The 17,895-nt window shown below is 38.7% G+C and overlaps 1 protein-coding gene across 1 annotated transcript in view; it reads right to left on the bottom strand.

Moving 5' to 3' along the window:
* The window catches only part of ERC2 (ELKS/RAB6-interacting/CAST family member 2), a 617,452-nt gene that overhangs the window by 267,808 nt on the left and 331,749 nt on the right, over nt 1–17,895 (bottom strand). Inside the window, exon 10 of the mRNA XM_058170468.1 lies at nt 11,739–11,932. Coding sequence (XP_058026451.1) covers nt 11,739–11,932 — 194 coding nt within the window. The remainder of the gene's footprint in view (nt 1–11,738; nt 11,933–17,895) is intronic.

The raw sequence follows: 17,895 nt of genomic DNA, 5'->3' as shown, positions 1-17,895 counted from the left end.
CTAAAATTACGCACCTGGGAAACATATGCAAAAAGATATATTACTTCTTTTATTTCAATCCAAAAATTAAAGAGCCTCTGGATGATTTGTTAAAAGGCATTCTTTTGTGAGGGTCCTTCTAACACCAGAAGACATCTGCTCCAAGTAAAGACCAACAGAAACTAAATTACAAATAAAATTACAAAATTACTACCATCTACCATAGCAATAAGTTAATCCACTTTCACATATTCATATTCACAAGTTGCGAATAAATTTGCATTATTATGTTTATTTGCACATTTTAGTCAACCAAATATTATTGGTTATTTTGCTCATATTTATCATGAATCTGGATATTAATTTGAAAAAAAAAAGACTGAATGACTAACAGGAAATTTGAGTCAGTTTAGAAGGTGGTAAATAGGACATTCTAATGTAACAAAATAACAGAGTTGGAAGGGACATTGGAGGTCTTCTACTCCAACTTCCTGCCCAAGCAGGAAACCCTACACCACTTCAGACAAATGGTTATCCAATCTCTTATTAAAAACTTCCAGTGTTGGAGCATCCACAACTTCTGGAGGCAAGTTGTTCCACTGATGGATCGTTCTAACTGTCAGGAAATTTCTCATTAGTTCTAAGTTGCTTCTCTCCTTGATTATTTATTTATTTATTTTATTTATTTATTATTCAAACTTTTATACCGCCCTATCTCCCGAATGACTCAGGGCGGTTTACAGCCTTATAAAACATAAAATATAATATAAATACATGTTAAAACAACATTTAAAAAACTTATTCCATTAGGCCAAATTTAAAACTATAGTTAAAATACAAAACCCCATTAAAATTAAATTTATAAAAAAAATCAAACCCTAGGCCAGCCCTGCACGGATAAATAGATGTGTCTTAAGCTCGCGGCGGAAGGTTCGGAGGTTGGGAAGTTGACGTAATCCTGGGGGGAGCTCGTTCCAGAGGGTGGGAGCCCCCACAGAGAAGGCCCTTCCCCTGGGTGTCGCCAGTCGGCACTGCCTGGCGGACGGCACCCTGAGGAGTCCCTCCCTGTGAGAGCGTACGGGTCGGTGGGAGGTAGTCGGTGGCAGCAGGCGGTCCCGTAAGTAACCCGGCTCTATGCCATGGAGCGCTTTGAAGATGGTCACCAAAACCTTGAAGCGCACCCGAGAGGCCACAGGTAGCCAGAGCAGTCTGCGCAGGAGAGGTGTCACGTGGGAGCCACAATGGGCTCCCTCTATTACCCGCGCAGCTGCGTTCTGAACCAACTGAAGCCTCCGGATGCTCTTCAAGGGGAGCCCCATGTAGAGAGCATTGCAGTAATCCAAGCAAGATGTAACGAGCGCGTGAGTGACTGTGCATAGGGCACCCCGGTCTAGAAAGGGGCACAACTGGCGAACCAGGCGAACCTGGTAAAAAGCTCTCCTGGAGACGGCCGTCAAATGATCTTCGAAAGACAGCCGTCCATCCAGGAGGACGCCCAAGTTGCGGACCCGTTCCATCGGGGCCAATAACTCGCCCCCAACAGTCAGCTGCGGCTGCAGCTGACTGTACCGAGGTGCCGGCATCCACAGCCACTCCGTCTTGGAGGGATTGAGTTTGAGCCTGTTTCTCCCCATCCAGACCCGTACGGCTTCCAGGCACGTCGATAGCTTCATTGGGGTGGCCCGGGGTGGAGAAGTACAACTGACTATCATCAGCGTACAGATGATATCTCACCCCAAAGCCACTGATGATCTCACCCAGCGGCTTCATATAGATGTTGAACAGAAGGGGCGAGAAAATCGACCCCTGCGGCACCCCACAAGTGATTAGTTTCTATCCATTGCTTCTTTTCCTGCTTTCAGGTGCTTTGGAGAATAGCTTGACTCCCTCTTCTTTGTGGCAACCCCTTAAATATTGGAACACTGCTATCATGTCACCCTTAGTCCTTCTTTTCATTAAACTAGACATACCCAATTTCTGCAACCATTCTTCATATGTTTTAGCCTCCAGTCTCCTAATCATTTTAATTGCTCTTCTCTGCTCTCTTTCCAAAGTCTCAGCATCTTTTTTTTATATATTGTGGTGACCAAAACTGGATGTAATATTCCAAGTGTGGCCTTACCAAGGCATTATAAAGCAGTACTAACACTTCACGTGATCTCGATTCTGTCCTTCTGTTAATAAGAAACTGAAATGCATTCAGAGAAAGGCAACCAGAAATCAAATTCTATAGGGCAGTAAGAAAAACAAACAAACAAGTTTAGCTTGGAGAAAAGTTATGAAGACAGATGATAACAGTTACATATATGAGAGGCTGTTGATACAAAAAGTATTCCATATTTATTGAAAGGCCAAAAAAAATTATTTGAAACTACCAAAAAAAATGTGGCCTTAAATTAGAAAAAAACAGATACCAGTGAAACAGAATGCCAGAAAAAATACTGACTTCTATTTTAATGGAAATAGTGAAGCAGGTTGGATTCCAATTCCTAGGAATAATTTATCTTTTTCCTATGTTCCTCCTCCGTTATTTATTTATCAATTATATTAGCTGGGAAAGAGCTTCTACTAGAAGATATTTAACTTCCCTTTCTAATTCAAAGAGTACATTTAATGAAGATATGAGTTGTGGGATTTTAAAAGAAACTTTTTACAAAACAAAAGTATCATTTAGTACAAATCCTCACACAAGAGTTCTTTGTCATATAGCATACACACACACACAAGCATACACACACACACACACACACACACACACACACACTATAGACAACAATTTATTTACCAGAAACATTTACTATAAAATGTCACAGAAACTCTTTTTAATCTCTTAAGAAACTATGAGAGGTTTAGAGAAAAAAATGGAATGTAGTGCTATCTATAATGCATGGTATCAAATTCTTTTTATTCTGATCAAGTGGCAGCTATCTAGCTGTAACTAAATAACAGATTGACTGAAATTGATGGAGCTCAGTTTCAGAAATTATAGACCTTCTCTAGAGATATTTTCACTCTGTCACACACTATTAAATATTTCAAAATCTTGTGACTGACATTACGCTGTGCCAGGGGAATGCTCCTGTACTTTCCTTATATGTCAATTTATAATGTTCAATTTGTACCATATCATTATAAAATGCTTGAAATAATCAGGAAGTTCTGAGACAAAGTCTATCAACAATAAGAAGAAAAAGGGAAAAGAAAACAAAATCAGGTTGCAGAGTACAAAGGTCCCTTCCTGTAACAAAGGATTTTGTTATTCTTTTAAACACCACACAGTGGCTCAGAGGATGTGGCGGCTCAGTGGCTAAGACACTCAGCTTGTCAATCGAAAGGTCAGCAGTTTAGCAGTTCGAATCCCTAGTGCTGCATAATGGGGTGAACTCCTGTTACTTGTTCCAGCTTCTGCCAACCTAGCAGTTGGAAGGAATGTAAAAAATGCAAGTAGAAAAATAAGGACCACCTTTGGTGGGAAGGTAACAGCATTCTGTGTGCATTTGGCATTTAGTCATGCCGATCACATGACCATGGAGACATCTTCAGACAGTGCTGGCTCTTTGGCTTTGAAACGGAGATGAGCACTGCCCCCTAGAGTCAGGAACAACTAGCACGGAGACGACTTCCGGTGTCCAGCGGCAACGGACGTCTGGAAGGCTTCTCCTGCCTCCAGCGCCCGAATCCGGCCGCCGCCGAGGCCCTCAGGGGCCAGGTGTTCCGAAAAGGACACCTGCCGCACGGACGGCTCGCCAGGGGTCTCCCAGCCGACATACAGGACTGTGGGGACCGATGCTGGCGCGTCCTAGGCTTGGCGGGGTTTGGAGGCCACAGGCCGCGGCCATTATTTTGGTCGTCGCCTGGGCCGCTGTGCCCGGTGACACCGGGCATTGATTTATAAATGCAGCAGCCTGGTGGTGAACAGGAACGGAGAAGAATTGAGGAGGAGAAGGAAGGGAATATCGGTAACGTGAGTGGAGTGCCCGGAGTGCGGGGGTTTTCTCCCTGCGGTTGGAAGGAGCACGAGTTATTCTGGAGAGAGGAGAACTTAAAATAAGAAGATTACCGGTTTTGTGGAGCTCTGGAGAGAAGAGGTGATGGAGAAATTTAGGAGGGAAGGTTTGAGGCCCCTCCTTCGGGGGACCAGTGGTGGCGCCCAGCTTCCGCCTTCACTATGAGAATTTTGATGACATCACTTCCCTTCGGCTTCCTGGTTGACTAACTGTACTCTGGACTCGTTGCTCCTGTGAGTGCCCCCTGGTGGATCCGGAGGAAATTACAAGGATACTGTGCCTGCCTGAGGATTTTGTATTTTTTTTTTTCCTTAATGGCAAAAGGTCAGAGACCAACTGCTGGAGAGATGGAGAGAATTTTGGAAAAGTTATCTAATATGGACAAGAAATTGGATGAAATAAGAGCAGAAATTGTGACTATCCAAAAGGATTTAAAGGATACTCAACAAGTTTCAGCAGAAAACAAGCAGAAAGTGGAAGGTTTGAGGGTGAGATGCGGCAGTGCAGAAAGAGAGGAGACGACAGGCAATGCTGTGCTTGGACTACAGATGGATAAAATGTCTTATTTCCTTAGGTTTCAAAATTTGGAAGAAGTGGACCAAGAAGACTTGAGAGATGTTGTGACTAAATTGTTGGGAGAATTTCTTGGGAGAGGTGTTGATTTCATGAATTGGGATGTGGATCGAGTTTATAGAGTTAATTCAATATGCACGCACGCATGCAGTTCCCAGAGAGGTTCATGTCAAATTTGTGAGAAGAGAGACGAGATGAAATTTTAGAAAACATAGGAGTGGGGCACTGATTTACAGGGGCAGGGAGATAGCCATTCTGAGGCAGATTCCCAGACAGGTACGTGAAAAAGAAAGAAATATTATTTTTGTCAAGCAAATTGTACCAGAAGGGTGGGCTTCAGATGGCTGATGCCAGAGGGATTGATGATTTTCCGGGAGGGCATTACGAAAAAATCAGTACAATGGAGGCTACGGCCTATGTGGAGGAACACAAAGCCCTCCTGGAATCAGATGACCCAGGAATTGAAGAAGGGGAGGTTATAGATCATGGGGCGGAAGCGGCTGCCGCTGTTGCGGCCCTGGAGTTGGGTCAGGCTGAACCCAGAGTTCTGAGATCCAAAACTAGGAAGTGATAAAGATATTTGGGATTGTCTTGGTTTTCCTTATTCTCTTTTGTACGATATTCTGTTTATTCTTGACCCTTCTTTATTACGTTTTTAAAATTTGTAAACTTAGCTACTTCGTGTCACCTGCTTGCCATATGGCTGTTGTATGTGTTAAAAAATTAGAGTAAAATTCTTATTTTAGATAAGAAAAATGAAAATTTACCATACCTGATATGTATTTGTATAAACCTTTTTTTGACTAATAAAAACTTTTTGAATGAAAAAGGAACAACTAGCACATATGTGCAAGGGGAACCTTTACCTTTAGCTAGAGGAAAGTATACTCATATTTAAAGAATTAGGGGATCTGATAAATGAATGGAATAACTGGAAAACATATCAATAGTTATGATTTGAAGGTCAAACTGACTGAAGCAGACTGAAAGCAGACATTGGGGATGGATGGATGGATGGATGGATGGATGGATGGATGGATGGATGGATGGATGGATGGATGAATAGATGATAGATAGATAGATAGATAGATAGATAGATAGATAGATAGATAGATAGATAAATTTATATAAAATGATACCAAAGAAATTAAGGGAAGAAAAACTTTAGTTTTACAACATAAAAATGAGCAATAACTATATCAGTGATCTACTTTTTAAAAAGGAAATCAGGATTGTGTGAATAGTGTACAAAAGCAATAGCTTTTCTACTATGAAAAAAAATCTGCCTCAGACACATTCTCCTGTCCAGGAACCCACAATGAAGATGGTGGCAACCACAAGGCCAGGTGGTTGGCAGGAGACATTCTTTCTTGGAAGAACTTGTGTGGACCTACTTGGATTTCGGATGACTCATATAGCAAGTCATCTTCACCCATGAAAAATAAAGGAAGTTAAATGGCTTGGCTACATATTCAAAGAATTCTTATATTGGTGATTCTCAAGTACTGATCACTTACACTGATCAAAGACACACTTTTTCTTATGGAAATACAGTTCTTGCTAAAGCTGAGAGCAATCTTTTTCAGTCCCAAGAATAAGACTAATACTTCATCGCTGAGAATATCCAGATGCCTGATAACTTATTTTCTGCAAAAATATTTAACATGTCCTTTCAATTAGTCAAAGCAATATACAAACTCTTATCTAAGGCCAAAGTAAAATAATCCCCAGAGACATCACAGGTGCACATTCCTGTACTACTTTGCAAAAGATGATTTATTTACTATTTTTAAAAAGATGGGGGAACATCAGAAACCATTAAATACCTATCGGGTATGCTGGTTTCTTTACTTCTTATTCTTAATTTCCTAGTTTTCCTATCTGGAAAGAAGTACCTGGTAGTTCATTTAACAGAACTATCTGGTAGCAGTTCAACTATAACCCTTTCAACCAATCATATTAATGGAAATCCGCATACTGAAACCACACAGATTTTATATCAGATATGAGCAAACAACAACCAATGAGCTCTGCAAATTACACCTATCACAGCCCTTGAAGAAATGCCCCATTCTCGAAGATTTTCATTCTTCTGCTAGAATTAGAATGCCTGACTTAAAGGGAGAAAGGAGTCAGAGTTAGTCATCATCTGATGATTGTGTATATTATTTTATATTAAAGTAATTGTGTATATTATCTTACATTAAATACAGAATATCGATATGTTACATAGTAAAGGAAGTTTGAGAAGCATATCAGTCCCAAAAAAGGCTACGGTAATATTGGTAAAAAGCCTCATCAACAACCTTGCCAGCCCAGGGGAAGAAAAAAAAATGAAAAGAAGATAGCAGATTGTTTGATTCTCAGTAAGACTAGTTTTTAAATAATTCTTAAACATTTTCATTGTAATGATGCACTATGTGAAAAAAGCACTTGCTCCTATCAATTCTGCCTTAACTCCATTTAATTTCAGCAAAATGTTTTGAGCAATACAAGAGAAGAAGAAAAACTGTGCCTATTTTCAGTGCTCTGAATGTTTTTTTCTGCAGCTCCCATTACCCTTTTTCATTTTGAAAATAAACTTTATACTAAAATAAACCAATAAACTACATTTTGAAAATTACTTGATATTCCAATAAGGAGGAATAGAGAAAACGAATTCATCAAAATATTTTCTCCTGTTTAATTGAAATCATAAAGCTACAATACTGTGATCTTTTCCTCTCAGCTGGAGTAATTTGTAATTCCAATTTCTTCTCTAATAGGCAGCTATTTTACGTTTGTCATGATAATGGAATCTAAGAACAACCTAATATACATTCAAGAAAAGATCATTCTGGTGACCCCTACAATGATGTCTGAATGAATTTGACATAGCTGTAATTACTTGGAGAAAACTGTCAAATGCACATGTGCATATACTGTAGCAACCTAAACATTATTTTATCTCTTTATCAAAAAAATTAAAAATGGTACAAGAATTAAGAAAATGATTTAAAGGATAACTTAATCTGTAAGATCTCTGAATTTCAGTAAAATCTTGATTTAATTGATCACCCTGCATTCAGTTTTTGTTGCTATGATGTAAAAAGATGTTGAGACTCTGGAAAGAGTGCAGAGAAGAGCAACAAAGATGATTAGGGGACTGAAGGCTAAAACATATGAAGAACGGTTGCAGGAACTCGGTATGCCTAGTTTAATGAAAAGAAGGACTAGGGGAGACATGATAGCAGTGTTCCAATATCTCAGGGGTTGCCACAAAGAAGAGGGAGTCAAACTATTCTCCAAAGCACCTGAGGGTAGAACAAGAAGCAATGGGTGGAAACTAATCAAGGAGAGAAGCAACTTAGAACTAAGGAGCAATTTCCTGACAGTTAGAACAATTAATCAGTGGAACAACTTGCCTCTAGAAATTGTGAATGTTCCAACACTGGAAGTTTTTAAGAAGATGTTGGATAACCATTTGTCTGAAGTGGTATAGGGTTTCCTGCCTAAGCAGGGGGTTGGACTAGAAGACCTCCAAGGTCCCTTCCAACTCTGTTATTCCATTCTTTTAACTGACTTCAGATGCAATGGACAAATCATCTGTCTGGATACAACCATGAAAAAATGGACAAGTCTCTCACCTGTGAAGAAATCCAAACCAGCCATTTCAATTTACTTTCAGTTGAATGAGATTTACATAATTTGCATCTCTTTATGTCATTTCTATAGTGATGTCATAATTCACCTGAGGCAAATTGCCTCAGAAAGCATACGTTTGCCTTCCACTCCCAATGAATGGTCCATTAAATCAAGGTGTTACTATACTATAATTCTCCATTCAACATAAATGTCATTTTCCTTTCTCCATGGAAAGAGGGGGTGGGGGGGAGAACAAAAATGAAACAAGATCTACACAGAAGATCCTACATAGTCTCATTCGAGACAATGACGAATCCGCATATAGACGAGAGGTCGAACGACTAGCCTTGTGGTGCAACCAAAACAATCTGGAACTGAACACACTCAAAACCGTAGAAATGGTGGTAGATTTTAGGAAAAACCCTTCCATACTTCCACCTCTCACAATACTTGACAACACAGTATCAACAGTAGAAACCTTCAAATTTCTGGGTTCTATCATATCGCAAGATCTCAAATGGACAGCTAACATCAAAAACATCATTAAAAAAGGACAACAAAGAATGTTCTTTCTGCGCCAACTCAGTAAGCTCAAACTGCCCAAGGAGCTGCTGATCCAGTTCTACAGAGGAATTATTGAGTCTGTCATTTGCACCTCTATAACTGTCTGGTTCGGTTCTGCAACCCAACAAGAAAAACACAGACTTCAGAGGATAATTAGAACTGCAGAAAAAATAATTGCTACCAACTTGCCTTCCATTGAGGACCTGTATACTGCACGAATCAAGAAGAGAGCCGTGAAAATATTTGCAGATCCCTCGCATCCTGGACATAAACTGTTTCAACTCCTACCCTCAAAACGACGCTATAGAGCACTGCACACCAGAACAACTAGACACAAGAACAGTTTTTTCCCGAAGGCCATCACTCTGCTAAACAAATAATTCCCTCAACACTGTCAGACTATTTACTGAATCTGCACTACTATTAATCGTTTCATAGTTCCCATCACCAATCTCTTTCCACTTATGACTGTATGACTATAACTTGTTGCTGGCAATCCTTATGATTTATATTGATATATTGATCATCAATTGTGTTGTAAATGTTGTACCTTGATGAACGTATCTTTTCTTTTATGTACACTGAGAGCATATGCACCAAGACAAATTCCTTGTGTGTCCAATCACACTTGGCCAATAAAATTCTATTCTATTCTATTCTATTCATAGTAAGGCATTAAGGTACAATAAGGCACTTTGGAGCAGAAGACAATATTTTCACTTCTTTACATGACTCTCCGTGGTTAAAAAAATATATATTAAAACATCTGCAATTTTTGTACGTGTTTGAAGTTTGGAAGTATGCTTTAGAAACGAGAGTAATATTTAAAAATTAAATAACTAGATGCACAGGATTAGAGATTTTGAAGCAGTAAGAGACTCTATAGATGAATCTAGCAACAATCTTCTAGCCTAAAAAAAATGGCATTGAATTTTAGCATACACATCCTTTCCCAAACTTCTTAATTTTCCAAATGAATGCTTGGACATATTCCAGAAAAAAACTTTTCCCCCTTTCTTTTTGAAGTCTTTTAAAATATGCAAACATAATGCCTTAGTCTCTTTCCTTTTATGCTTATAAAAAGAAATTAAATGTTATCTTTTCTTTCTCTTATGTGTACTCTGCCTTTGAACTCTAATGTATTACCTACCCTGAAGCATCTTTTACACACACAGCTAGTTGGCAGTGAGTGCCACAGCTGGCGGGAAGGGCAGTCCCACAACTTACGAGGGAGTGAAGCCTGCCTCTTCCTCCCCCTTCAAAGTCACCATGAAACATAACTCTGACTCTTGCCTGATGTGACTTAACATACAGATCACTAATAGATTGTTCATGTATGTCAGCAGATATTAATCAATTTGGCGGCCAATGAAGAGGCTGATTTAGGCACTATGGAGAAGCTTTAAAATGGTCATGTGGGGAGAACCTGGAAGAATGGAAGACACTACAGGTAGTGTAGGCCTGAAGATCCACAGAAAAAAATGGAACTTTGAGGAAACTCAAGCCTCGGAGTCTTCCTTCCTTGGAACCCTGACATAGTTCTTGACTTACAACAATTCATTTAGTGACCACACAAATTGTAACAGCACTGAAAAAAGTGAGGTATGACTGTTTTTCACACTTAACAACTCTTGCAGCATCTCCATGGATGCTCATGTGATCTACCTTTTGTGACCTTCTGACAAGCAAAATCAATGGGGAAGCAAGATTCACTTAACAACCATGTTGCTAACTTAACAACTTCAGTGATTCACTTAACAACTGTGGCAGGAAAGGTCATAAAATGGGGCAAAATTCACTTAACAAATGTCTCACTTAAAATGGATATTTTGGGTTCAATTGTGGACGTAAATCAAGGACTACTATATAAAGATGGGAGACAGTAAATCTGATTAATTCCAAAAATACAGAGATCTAATCTGGTAACCAAATTAAAATTTATAAATTAAATATCATAGTAATGTGTACATTTCTGTTTTTTCTTACTTTGTTTTCTTTTTAAGTTTTTATTTTTAACCGGTGAAGAAATTGAACAAAATTAAATTAGAATGCTGGGAAGAGACGGGGGATGTAAAAACAAAATGAAAAAAGGAATGAAAAAAAACTAGCTCTTTATTCAATGATTCTGGAAAACATTATGCTAAACCTTGTTTTTTGTTATAGCTGAGCATCCCTTGTTTTCCAAGATTAGTTGCAACATCTAGTTTTAGTTGCAACATTGAGACCATTTTGATGCTAGAAATTTGAGGTTTTAATACTGTGGCAATAACCAGTTGTAAGACTATTACTAGCAAGACGTGTATATTTGTTTATTATATGCAAATAAATAAGTGTTCCTAATCATACTTTTTATACAATCTAATTTTATCTGTGTACTAGTGTGCTTTTGTTAACACAGATGTGGATTATGTTGATTTAACATGGCCTCATTGACACAATCATAACGCAATCCTTTGATGCAAAAGACAACTTTTCAAGTTATCAAGTGTTACATTACTTTGTTCTAAGTACAAACGTTAACTTCTAAATAATTTTACACTCGTAACCTTTTAGTGTACCATTTCTAATTTTATAATTTCTTATTTAGTTTTACTTTATTCTTATTACATCCCTGTTTCTTTCAGCAAAGTCTGATGTCCATGCTGTTTTCATTTTTTTTTAATCCTATTACACTGTCTTCTCCTTCAATTTTGCAAAAAAAAAAAAAAAAAAAAAGTTAATGCAGTCTCCCCACCCTAACCCACCCCTGGTTCGGTTGGTAAGGCAAACTTTCTCTATAAAGGAGCTGAGATTTTATTATCGTACTGAATCTTCAAAAGCATTTGGACAAACGATTTACACAGAACCATATTTTTCCAAAAACCCTGTCGCATCACATACGGTGCTGTTCTATTTCATTTGCCTACTACCGTGATACATTTTGCTATTTCTTTTCATCAAGCAGGGATATAGAATGTATTTATGAGAAAACACAGACAATAAGAAATGTACCTTTCCAGCTCAGCAATTTTCTTATCTTTGTCATTTTTTTCATTCTCTACTTCTTTGAGGATTTCTAAGAGCCTGTCCACCTCGGCTTGGGTTTTGCCACATTCCTCTCTATAGTAGGCAGCCTCTTTGTCAAGCTGCTTCAATCGATCAGCAAATTCAGGATTCTTCCGAGCTTCTTCCTCAGCTTCGTGAGCCTGTTAAATTAAAAAAGTAAATCAATCACTAGCCTTTCCCCCTAGTTTATAGTGCTATTCTTTATTGCTAAGCTCTTTATAACTCACAGAATATCTAGTTGGTGATCTTTTCATGCTATTGGCCAAAAAATCTATTTTCCTTCAATATCCCATTATTTGGGGAGGGGGGAGATGAGACCATAATTCTAAGTTTTAGAAAGAAAATTCTTCCTGAAAAAATCACACTGAACAAGTTAACTTAAGTCTACACCTGATATGGTTTGATTTAATAAGTACTTTAAGCAAATCTTGAACAACTTAATGTAAGTTATTTCTTTCAGACAAGATGTGAATGCCTCAAACCAACCGTTTTACCCCAAATCCCCCTTTTCCTCCCTTCTTTTTTTTCATACTGCCAATACTTAACCTGAAACATAAGGAGAAAGAAGCCCCTCATGGAACAGCACAAATAAACGTACCTGGCAAACACATGCATGAGTGGCTGGTCAGTTCACAAACAAGAAAGAATGCAATGAACACAACAGAAAAGAAAAGTGCAAAGCCCAGTCTTGTTCCCATTAAAGCTAATGGCAAAACCTCATTAATGTCATTGAGAGCATGAATGGGCCAAAAGGGTTTAAAACATTACACTGAAATAATCACACACAGATGTAAACAAGAATGCACTGCAATGCTTAGCCTACCCCTTGTTTCCCATTATTCCTAATTGGCATCTTCAAAGAGCAGGCAGAGAGAAAACAAGTAGTTTAACTGCAGTGCACATTAAAGACACAATTCAGAGAACAGCTTTTCAATGTACACAAATACATTTTAAAGGTTTAAGGATGCTTTGAAAGACTGCATATTCTGCTGCAAGCTAATAATATAGTACAAGTCTCGCTGTTGATTCTACTCCTTGCACATTTATTATTTCAGAAAATAAACTAGCAAAAAAACAGTGACAGGCTAAACGAAGCTTACATTTCAGATAAAAGATCACATTGATATCTACTTCTTGAAGGTTGACATGCTTTGCAATGACTTTTTTTCAGTTTTGAACAACTCTTGAGTTTCAGGAAAATATGAAGTAATGTATAAAAATCAAGTTATTAATGAATTAATGGTCAGGGCAGTTTATCTGCATGTAACATATTAGTCAAGCATGAGGATAATCAAGACAGGTTTAGTCTGAGTGGATCTCTTATTCTCAAAGAAACTTCTGAGGACATTTCAAAAGTGGCGAGTTTCCTACATAGACATATTTTTAAAATCTAAACAAATCATAAGTGCACCATTTATCCACAAAGAAATTGAGCTGTGTGACATTTGTTGCCTATATGTAAACTTTTTAATATACAGTATACTTTCTAAATGGAAAAGTTAGAAATACAAGGAATTTGCCATGATTGAAAAAGCTTAAGATTAAACACGAAGGGAATAATTTTCTTCATAAATCAAATATAATGTACACCATTTACAAAATACACAGTTGTCAAGTATTCCTGTGGGCTACCTCCATTCATTTCAGTGCAAACTTGTTCAAATCCAAAATAAGTATGCCCTAAAATTAAAATTTGAATTGTGACTTTTCTGAAATTGCATTTTGGATAATCTAATAGAGAGCGCCTTAGAACCTGAAGGCTGCAAATACAGCCCCTGAATCTCATCTAGAAATTCTAAAATTAAAATTTCAATAATGCTATGTCTATTATAGGATATGGGACAGAAGAGGTAAACAGTAGAAAACAACACAAATTAATTAGCTATGGTAAAATCCGACTTGTGGGACATATCTATGTACTTATTGAAACAATAGTTGAATAGAATTATGGAACACTTGGTTAAAAGTTATTTCGGACTACAGTGAATATATCATGACACTTCTGCACTTTAATAATTCATGCTAGATTTGGGGGTATAATTACAAAGGATGTTGATGATATAAGATTAAAAAATATATCTATGCTATATGCTGAGTTGATACTATAGTTGTTCATTTAAAGAAGTCCTTGCACTTGACATTTGGCAAATAAAACAAAAGTATTATTTTTAGAATTTTGAAGATTTTTTAAAAAATAGCTGAAATGTTGAGAATTTGGGCAAATGTTTGTTCTATTTCCTAGACTAACTTTTTCTTCAGAGGGAAAAATGTGAAGGTTTATATGGTCCATTTAAAATAATAAATAGACATGGAATAACAAAGATGAATGATCAGTAGAAGAATGAACCAGAACCTTTGTTGAATATTATTTTTGTTTGTTTCTTTCAGATAGGCTTTCATAAGTATAATCCTCATTCAGTGTAATATTGAAAAGAAACAAGATGGAAATACACTGTAGATTGTGGGGAGGATTTAAAACAGGACAAATGCTGACCCGCCTCTCCCAAAAAGTTTGTTTTGTGAGGTGTCAACTTCATAAAAGAAAAACAGGGGTTATTATTGTTAATATCTTTGTGGGAATTCTTGGGATATCTGGAGAACCATACATCACTTCTTTAAGAGAGGATTTCAACTGAGGCAGCCAAGGAAACAGCAGCAGCAAAATAGTGTTCAAGAGGGAGACAGATTGTAAGTGGTTGAGTCTGTAAGTTTTTTAAGGCTTTAAACATTATCATGAGCATCCTGAATGGAACTCAGAGGATAACCAGCCAGGAGAGAACGCTTAATTCTCCCCATGTTGTTGAATAAAAAGTTAGAGTCAATATACTGGTAAAGGCCAGTGAAGGAGAACCTATGGGACGCGTGCCGTAAGTGGCACACAAAGCCATCTCTCCGGGAATGCCAGTCATCGCCCGTTGCTCTTTCAGGTTCTGGCATGCACATGTGCGCCGGCCAGGTGGTCTTCATGAGTGCAGGAGTTCTGGAAGAGCAGCTCCATGGTGTGCATGTACATGCCGGGAAGCTGAGCTTCTGTTTTCAGCGCATGCACACATGCCCGCCAGGAGGCCTTTGCATGCACCAGAAACCAGAAGACCAGGTGACCAGTGCACATGTGCTCACTGGAAACTGAAAGCTCATCTTCCCGGCATGTGCATGTATGCTGGGGAACTGCTCTTTGTTGTGTCTGTGCCCCTCGAGCCGGGGCCCCTGCCAGAAAGTGACTCGGAAAGTGTGGGGGAAGGGCCATTAGGACTTACCTCTGGAGCACTGGCTTCCTTGGCTCAGCTCCAGGAGCCAGAGGCAGGCCAGGTGGAGGAGATAACAAGGCCTCCGTCCCCTGACTCTCCCCCCCCAGGCCACGCCTCCAGATCTGGCTGATGGCAATCAGGCCTGGCTGGACCCTAGGTTTCGTAGGCAGAAGAGGCGGGAACAACAGAAGCAGGGGTGGGGCAGGCCTAGGAAGTGCTGAGTCATGGAGCCACACCCCACAGGATATAAAAGCAGCAAGGGCTGCTATACCACTTTGTGGCAAGCAAATTGACTGCTTAGAGGAAGAGAACTAGAGCTGAAGTCCTGTTTGTTCCTGGTTTCCTGGCTGACTCACCGGCATCAAGAGAGATAACAGAGACACTTGGCAAACGCTCGCTAGTTTGCTGCCAGAGCTGATAGTTGCCAGCTAATTAAGTCATTGCTCGTGTCTCCCGCACTGAGGAGGGGGACAGAACACTCTTCCTGTTTCTGGCATTCCTGCGCATGCACACCAGGAAGCTGCTGTTCTGGTTTCTGGCGCTCCCCTGCATGTGCACTCCCATTTCGGCACTTGGTGCCGAAAAGGTTTGCCAACACTGGTATTAGCTTTTATGGCCAATATGTGTTTAGCTTCAGGGTTTAGTGACTATGGTCTAACCACAGATTTCCCGATGTTTCACTGGCAACAATGGCTGGTGGTTTCAAAGGCACCATGGTCTGCAATCTGCTATCTAGACCACATTCACTAAATCTTAAAGCCCAACACTACCCAATTATAGTTAATGTTATAAAGTATAATGATCTGCCAAGGCATCCAGGAGTATAATAACATCACAGTACTCTGTCTTTCCTATTTCCAGCAATCAGCAGGGTAACTCAGCCATCTGCCTCAGTTACCTTTAGATGTCAAATCTGCATCAAAACCAGTTTCAAAAGGTTCAGAATAATCCTTTTGATTTGAGAACTGCTGGACTTACAGTAAGATATAAATGTGATCAGAATTATCTGCAAAGAACAATCAAAACATCAAGATGGTGGCTAAATCAGGACATGGCTTTGATTACATACATACAAGTAGTCCTTGGTTAATGACCATTCATTTAGCAGCTGTTCAACATTGTGACAGCGTTAAACAAGGAAATTTACACAGATCCTCGGAGTTGCGCTCACTGCAATCACGTGATTATGATTTAGATGCTTGGCAATTGCCTCACAATTATGACAGTTGCAGCATCCTTCATTCATGGGATCGGCATTCCCTGCCAGTTTCCAACAAGCAAAGTCAATGGAGAAGCTCACAGGAGGTTGCAATGATGTAGTCATGTCATTTAGCAAAAGTGCTCCCAGTCCCAGTTACTGTTGTTAACCAAGGAGTAGTTGTAATCACCATATTGATTTTTTTATTTCCCTCCTCTATGGACATTCCTAGTGGGGATGGGGGAAGGGACTGCTTTGCAAACTGTGTTGAGCTCTTTGTATGGGTTTTTGTACAGTTGCATCTAGGGACTGGTTCATATTTATGGCCCCCATATTGCACATCTCATGTATATGTCATAGATATCAGTGCTGTACACTGAAAAAACAAGAAAGAGTAGCATGGGAAGGCCTAATTTTGAGTGTATTGCAATATCTATCACACAGAACTAGAACGTTCACATTGAGCAAGTCACCAGGAAAAGTCACTTAAGGTATACACTCCAGATAGCCTATGGATAGGGTAGCAATACATACATTAACTCTGCTCTCAGAAATTTGTTTCTTATATTCCACGGCATTGAAATATATTTTCTGCAATGCTAAAAAAATTCTAAAACTTATTAAAGATAGAGATCATACTAGTAACTATAAACAGGCATCTCATATTAGGTTGCTTGGAAATTCCAAGAGAAGCAATCAGAACGTTCCTCTTTTTTTATCCTTTTCATCCTTTATTATCTGCTTATTCATTTTCAAAGGCCATCAAAAGAATATAGGAGCTATCTGCAGACCTCTTCATACTGTTTATTCAATTTCTATCTACTGATCTTTATTGTTTAATAGTACATTCAGTAGACAAAGTTAAGGATTAAAATATCTCTACATTGAGCAAGGACTACAAGCTCTCCAACACACCTTCCAACCTTCTTCCCATTCTATATTCCTATTAATGTTTCAGATTGGAAAATGTAATGTCCACCAATTATGTGGTTCACATTTAGCTGGGCTATATTAAAGACCCCTTCATTTTTTTCTGCTTAAGAGCAGGCAACCAGATATGCATCTGGGGCTCAATGTGTAAGCCCAAGGAACTATACAACTGCTCTATCAAAGTATACTCATGGGAAGGTACATAGTTGCTTCAGCCTTGCAGGTCTTCAAGGCCAAGCAACACTTAGGTTATATTTTAGGTCAACTGTCTCTACTAGTCTTGATGGATTGCAGCAGCAACATAGTTTAGCTATTTTGGGATCATATCCAGGATAAGCTTAAAGAAAAGGAGATTCATCCATTATTTTATACAGTCATAATTACAGTCATGCAATTTGATTGTTTCCAAATATTTATAGAAAGCTGAATGAATTATAAATATAACATTTAAAAACTGCTAGAGCATGAGACTTTCATTGTGTGGAATATGCATGTGACAGTTTATGAACTCTCAACTGGTTTTCATGCTTCTGCACACCCACAGAGAGAGAAGGGGCTGAATTTGGGAGGAAGAGGAGAGAAAACTAATCAGCTTTTATGGAGAAACCAGTCTTACATATTTTTCCTTGTTATTCAAATTTTTATACACAGCAATATTACTTTATCATAATGAATGTAAAAAGTGAAAAGGTGTACGTTATTTATTATCATGTTATATGCATCATTT

This window comes from Ahaetulla prasina, chromosome 2, assembly GCF_028640845.1.
Source record: "Ahaetulla prasina isolate Xishuangbanna chromosome 2, ASM2864084v1, whole genome shotgun sequence".
Taxonomy (NCBI): domain Eukaryota; kingdom Metazoa; phylum Chordata; class Lepidosauria; order Squamata; family Colubridae; genus Ahaetulla; species Ahaetulla prasina.
The sequence above is the reverse complement of the archived record's forward strand: the minus strand, read 5'-3'. Positions and strand labels throughout refer to the sequence as shown.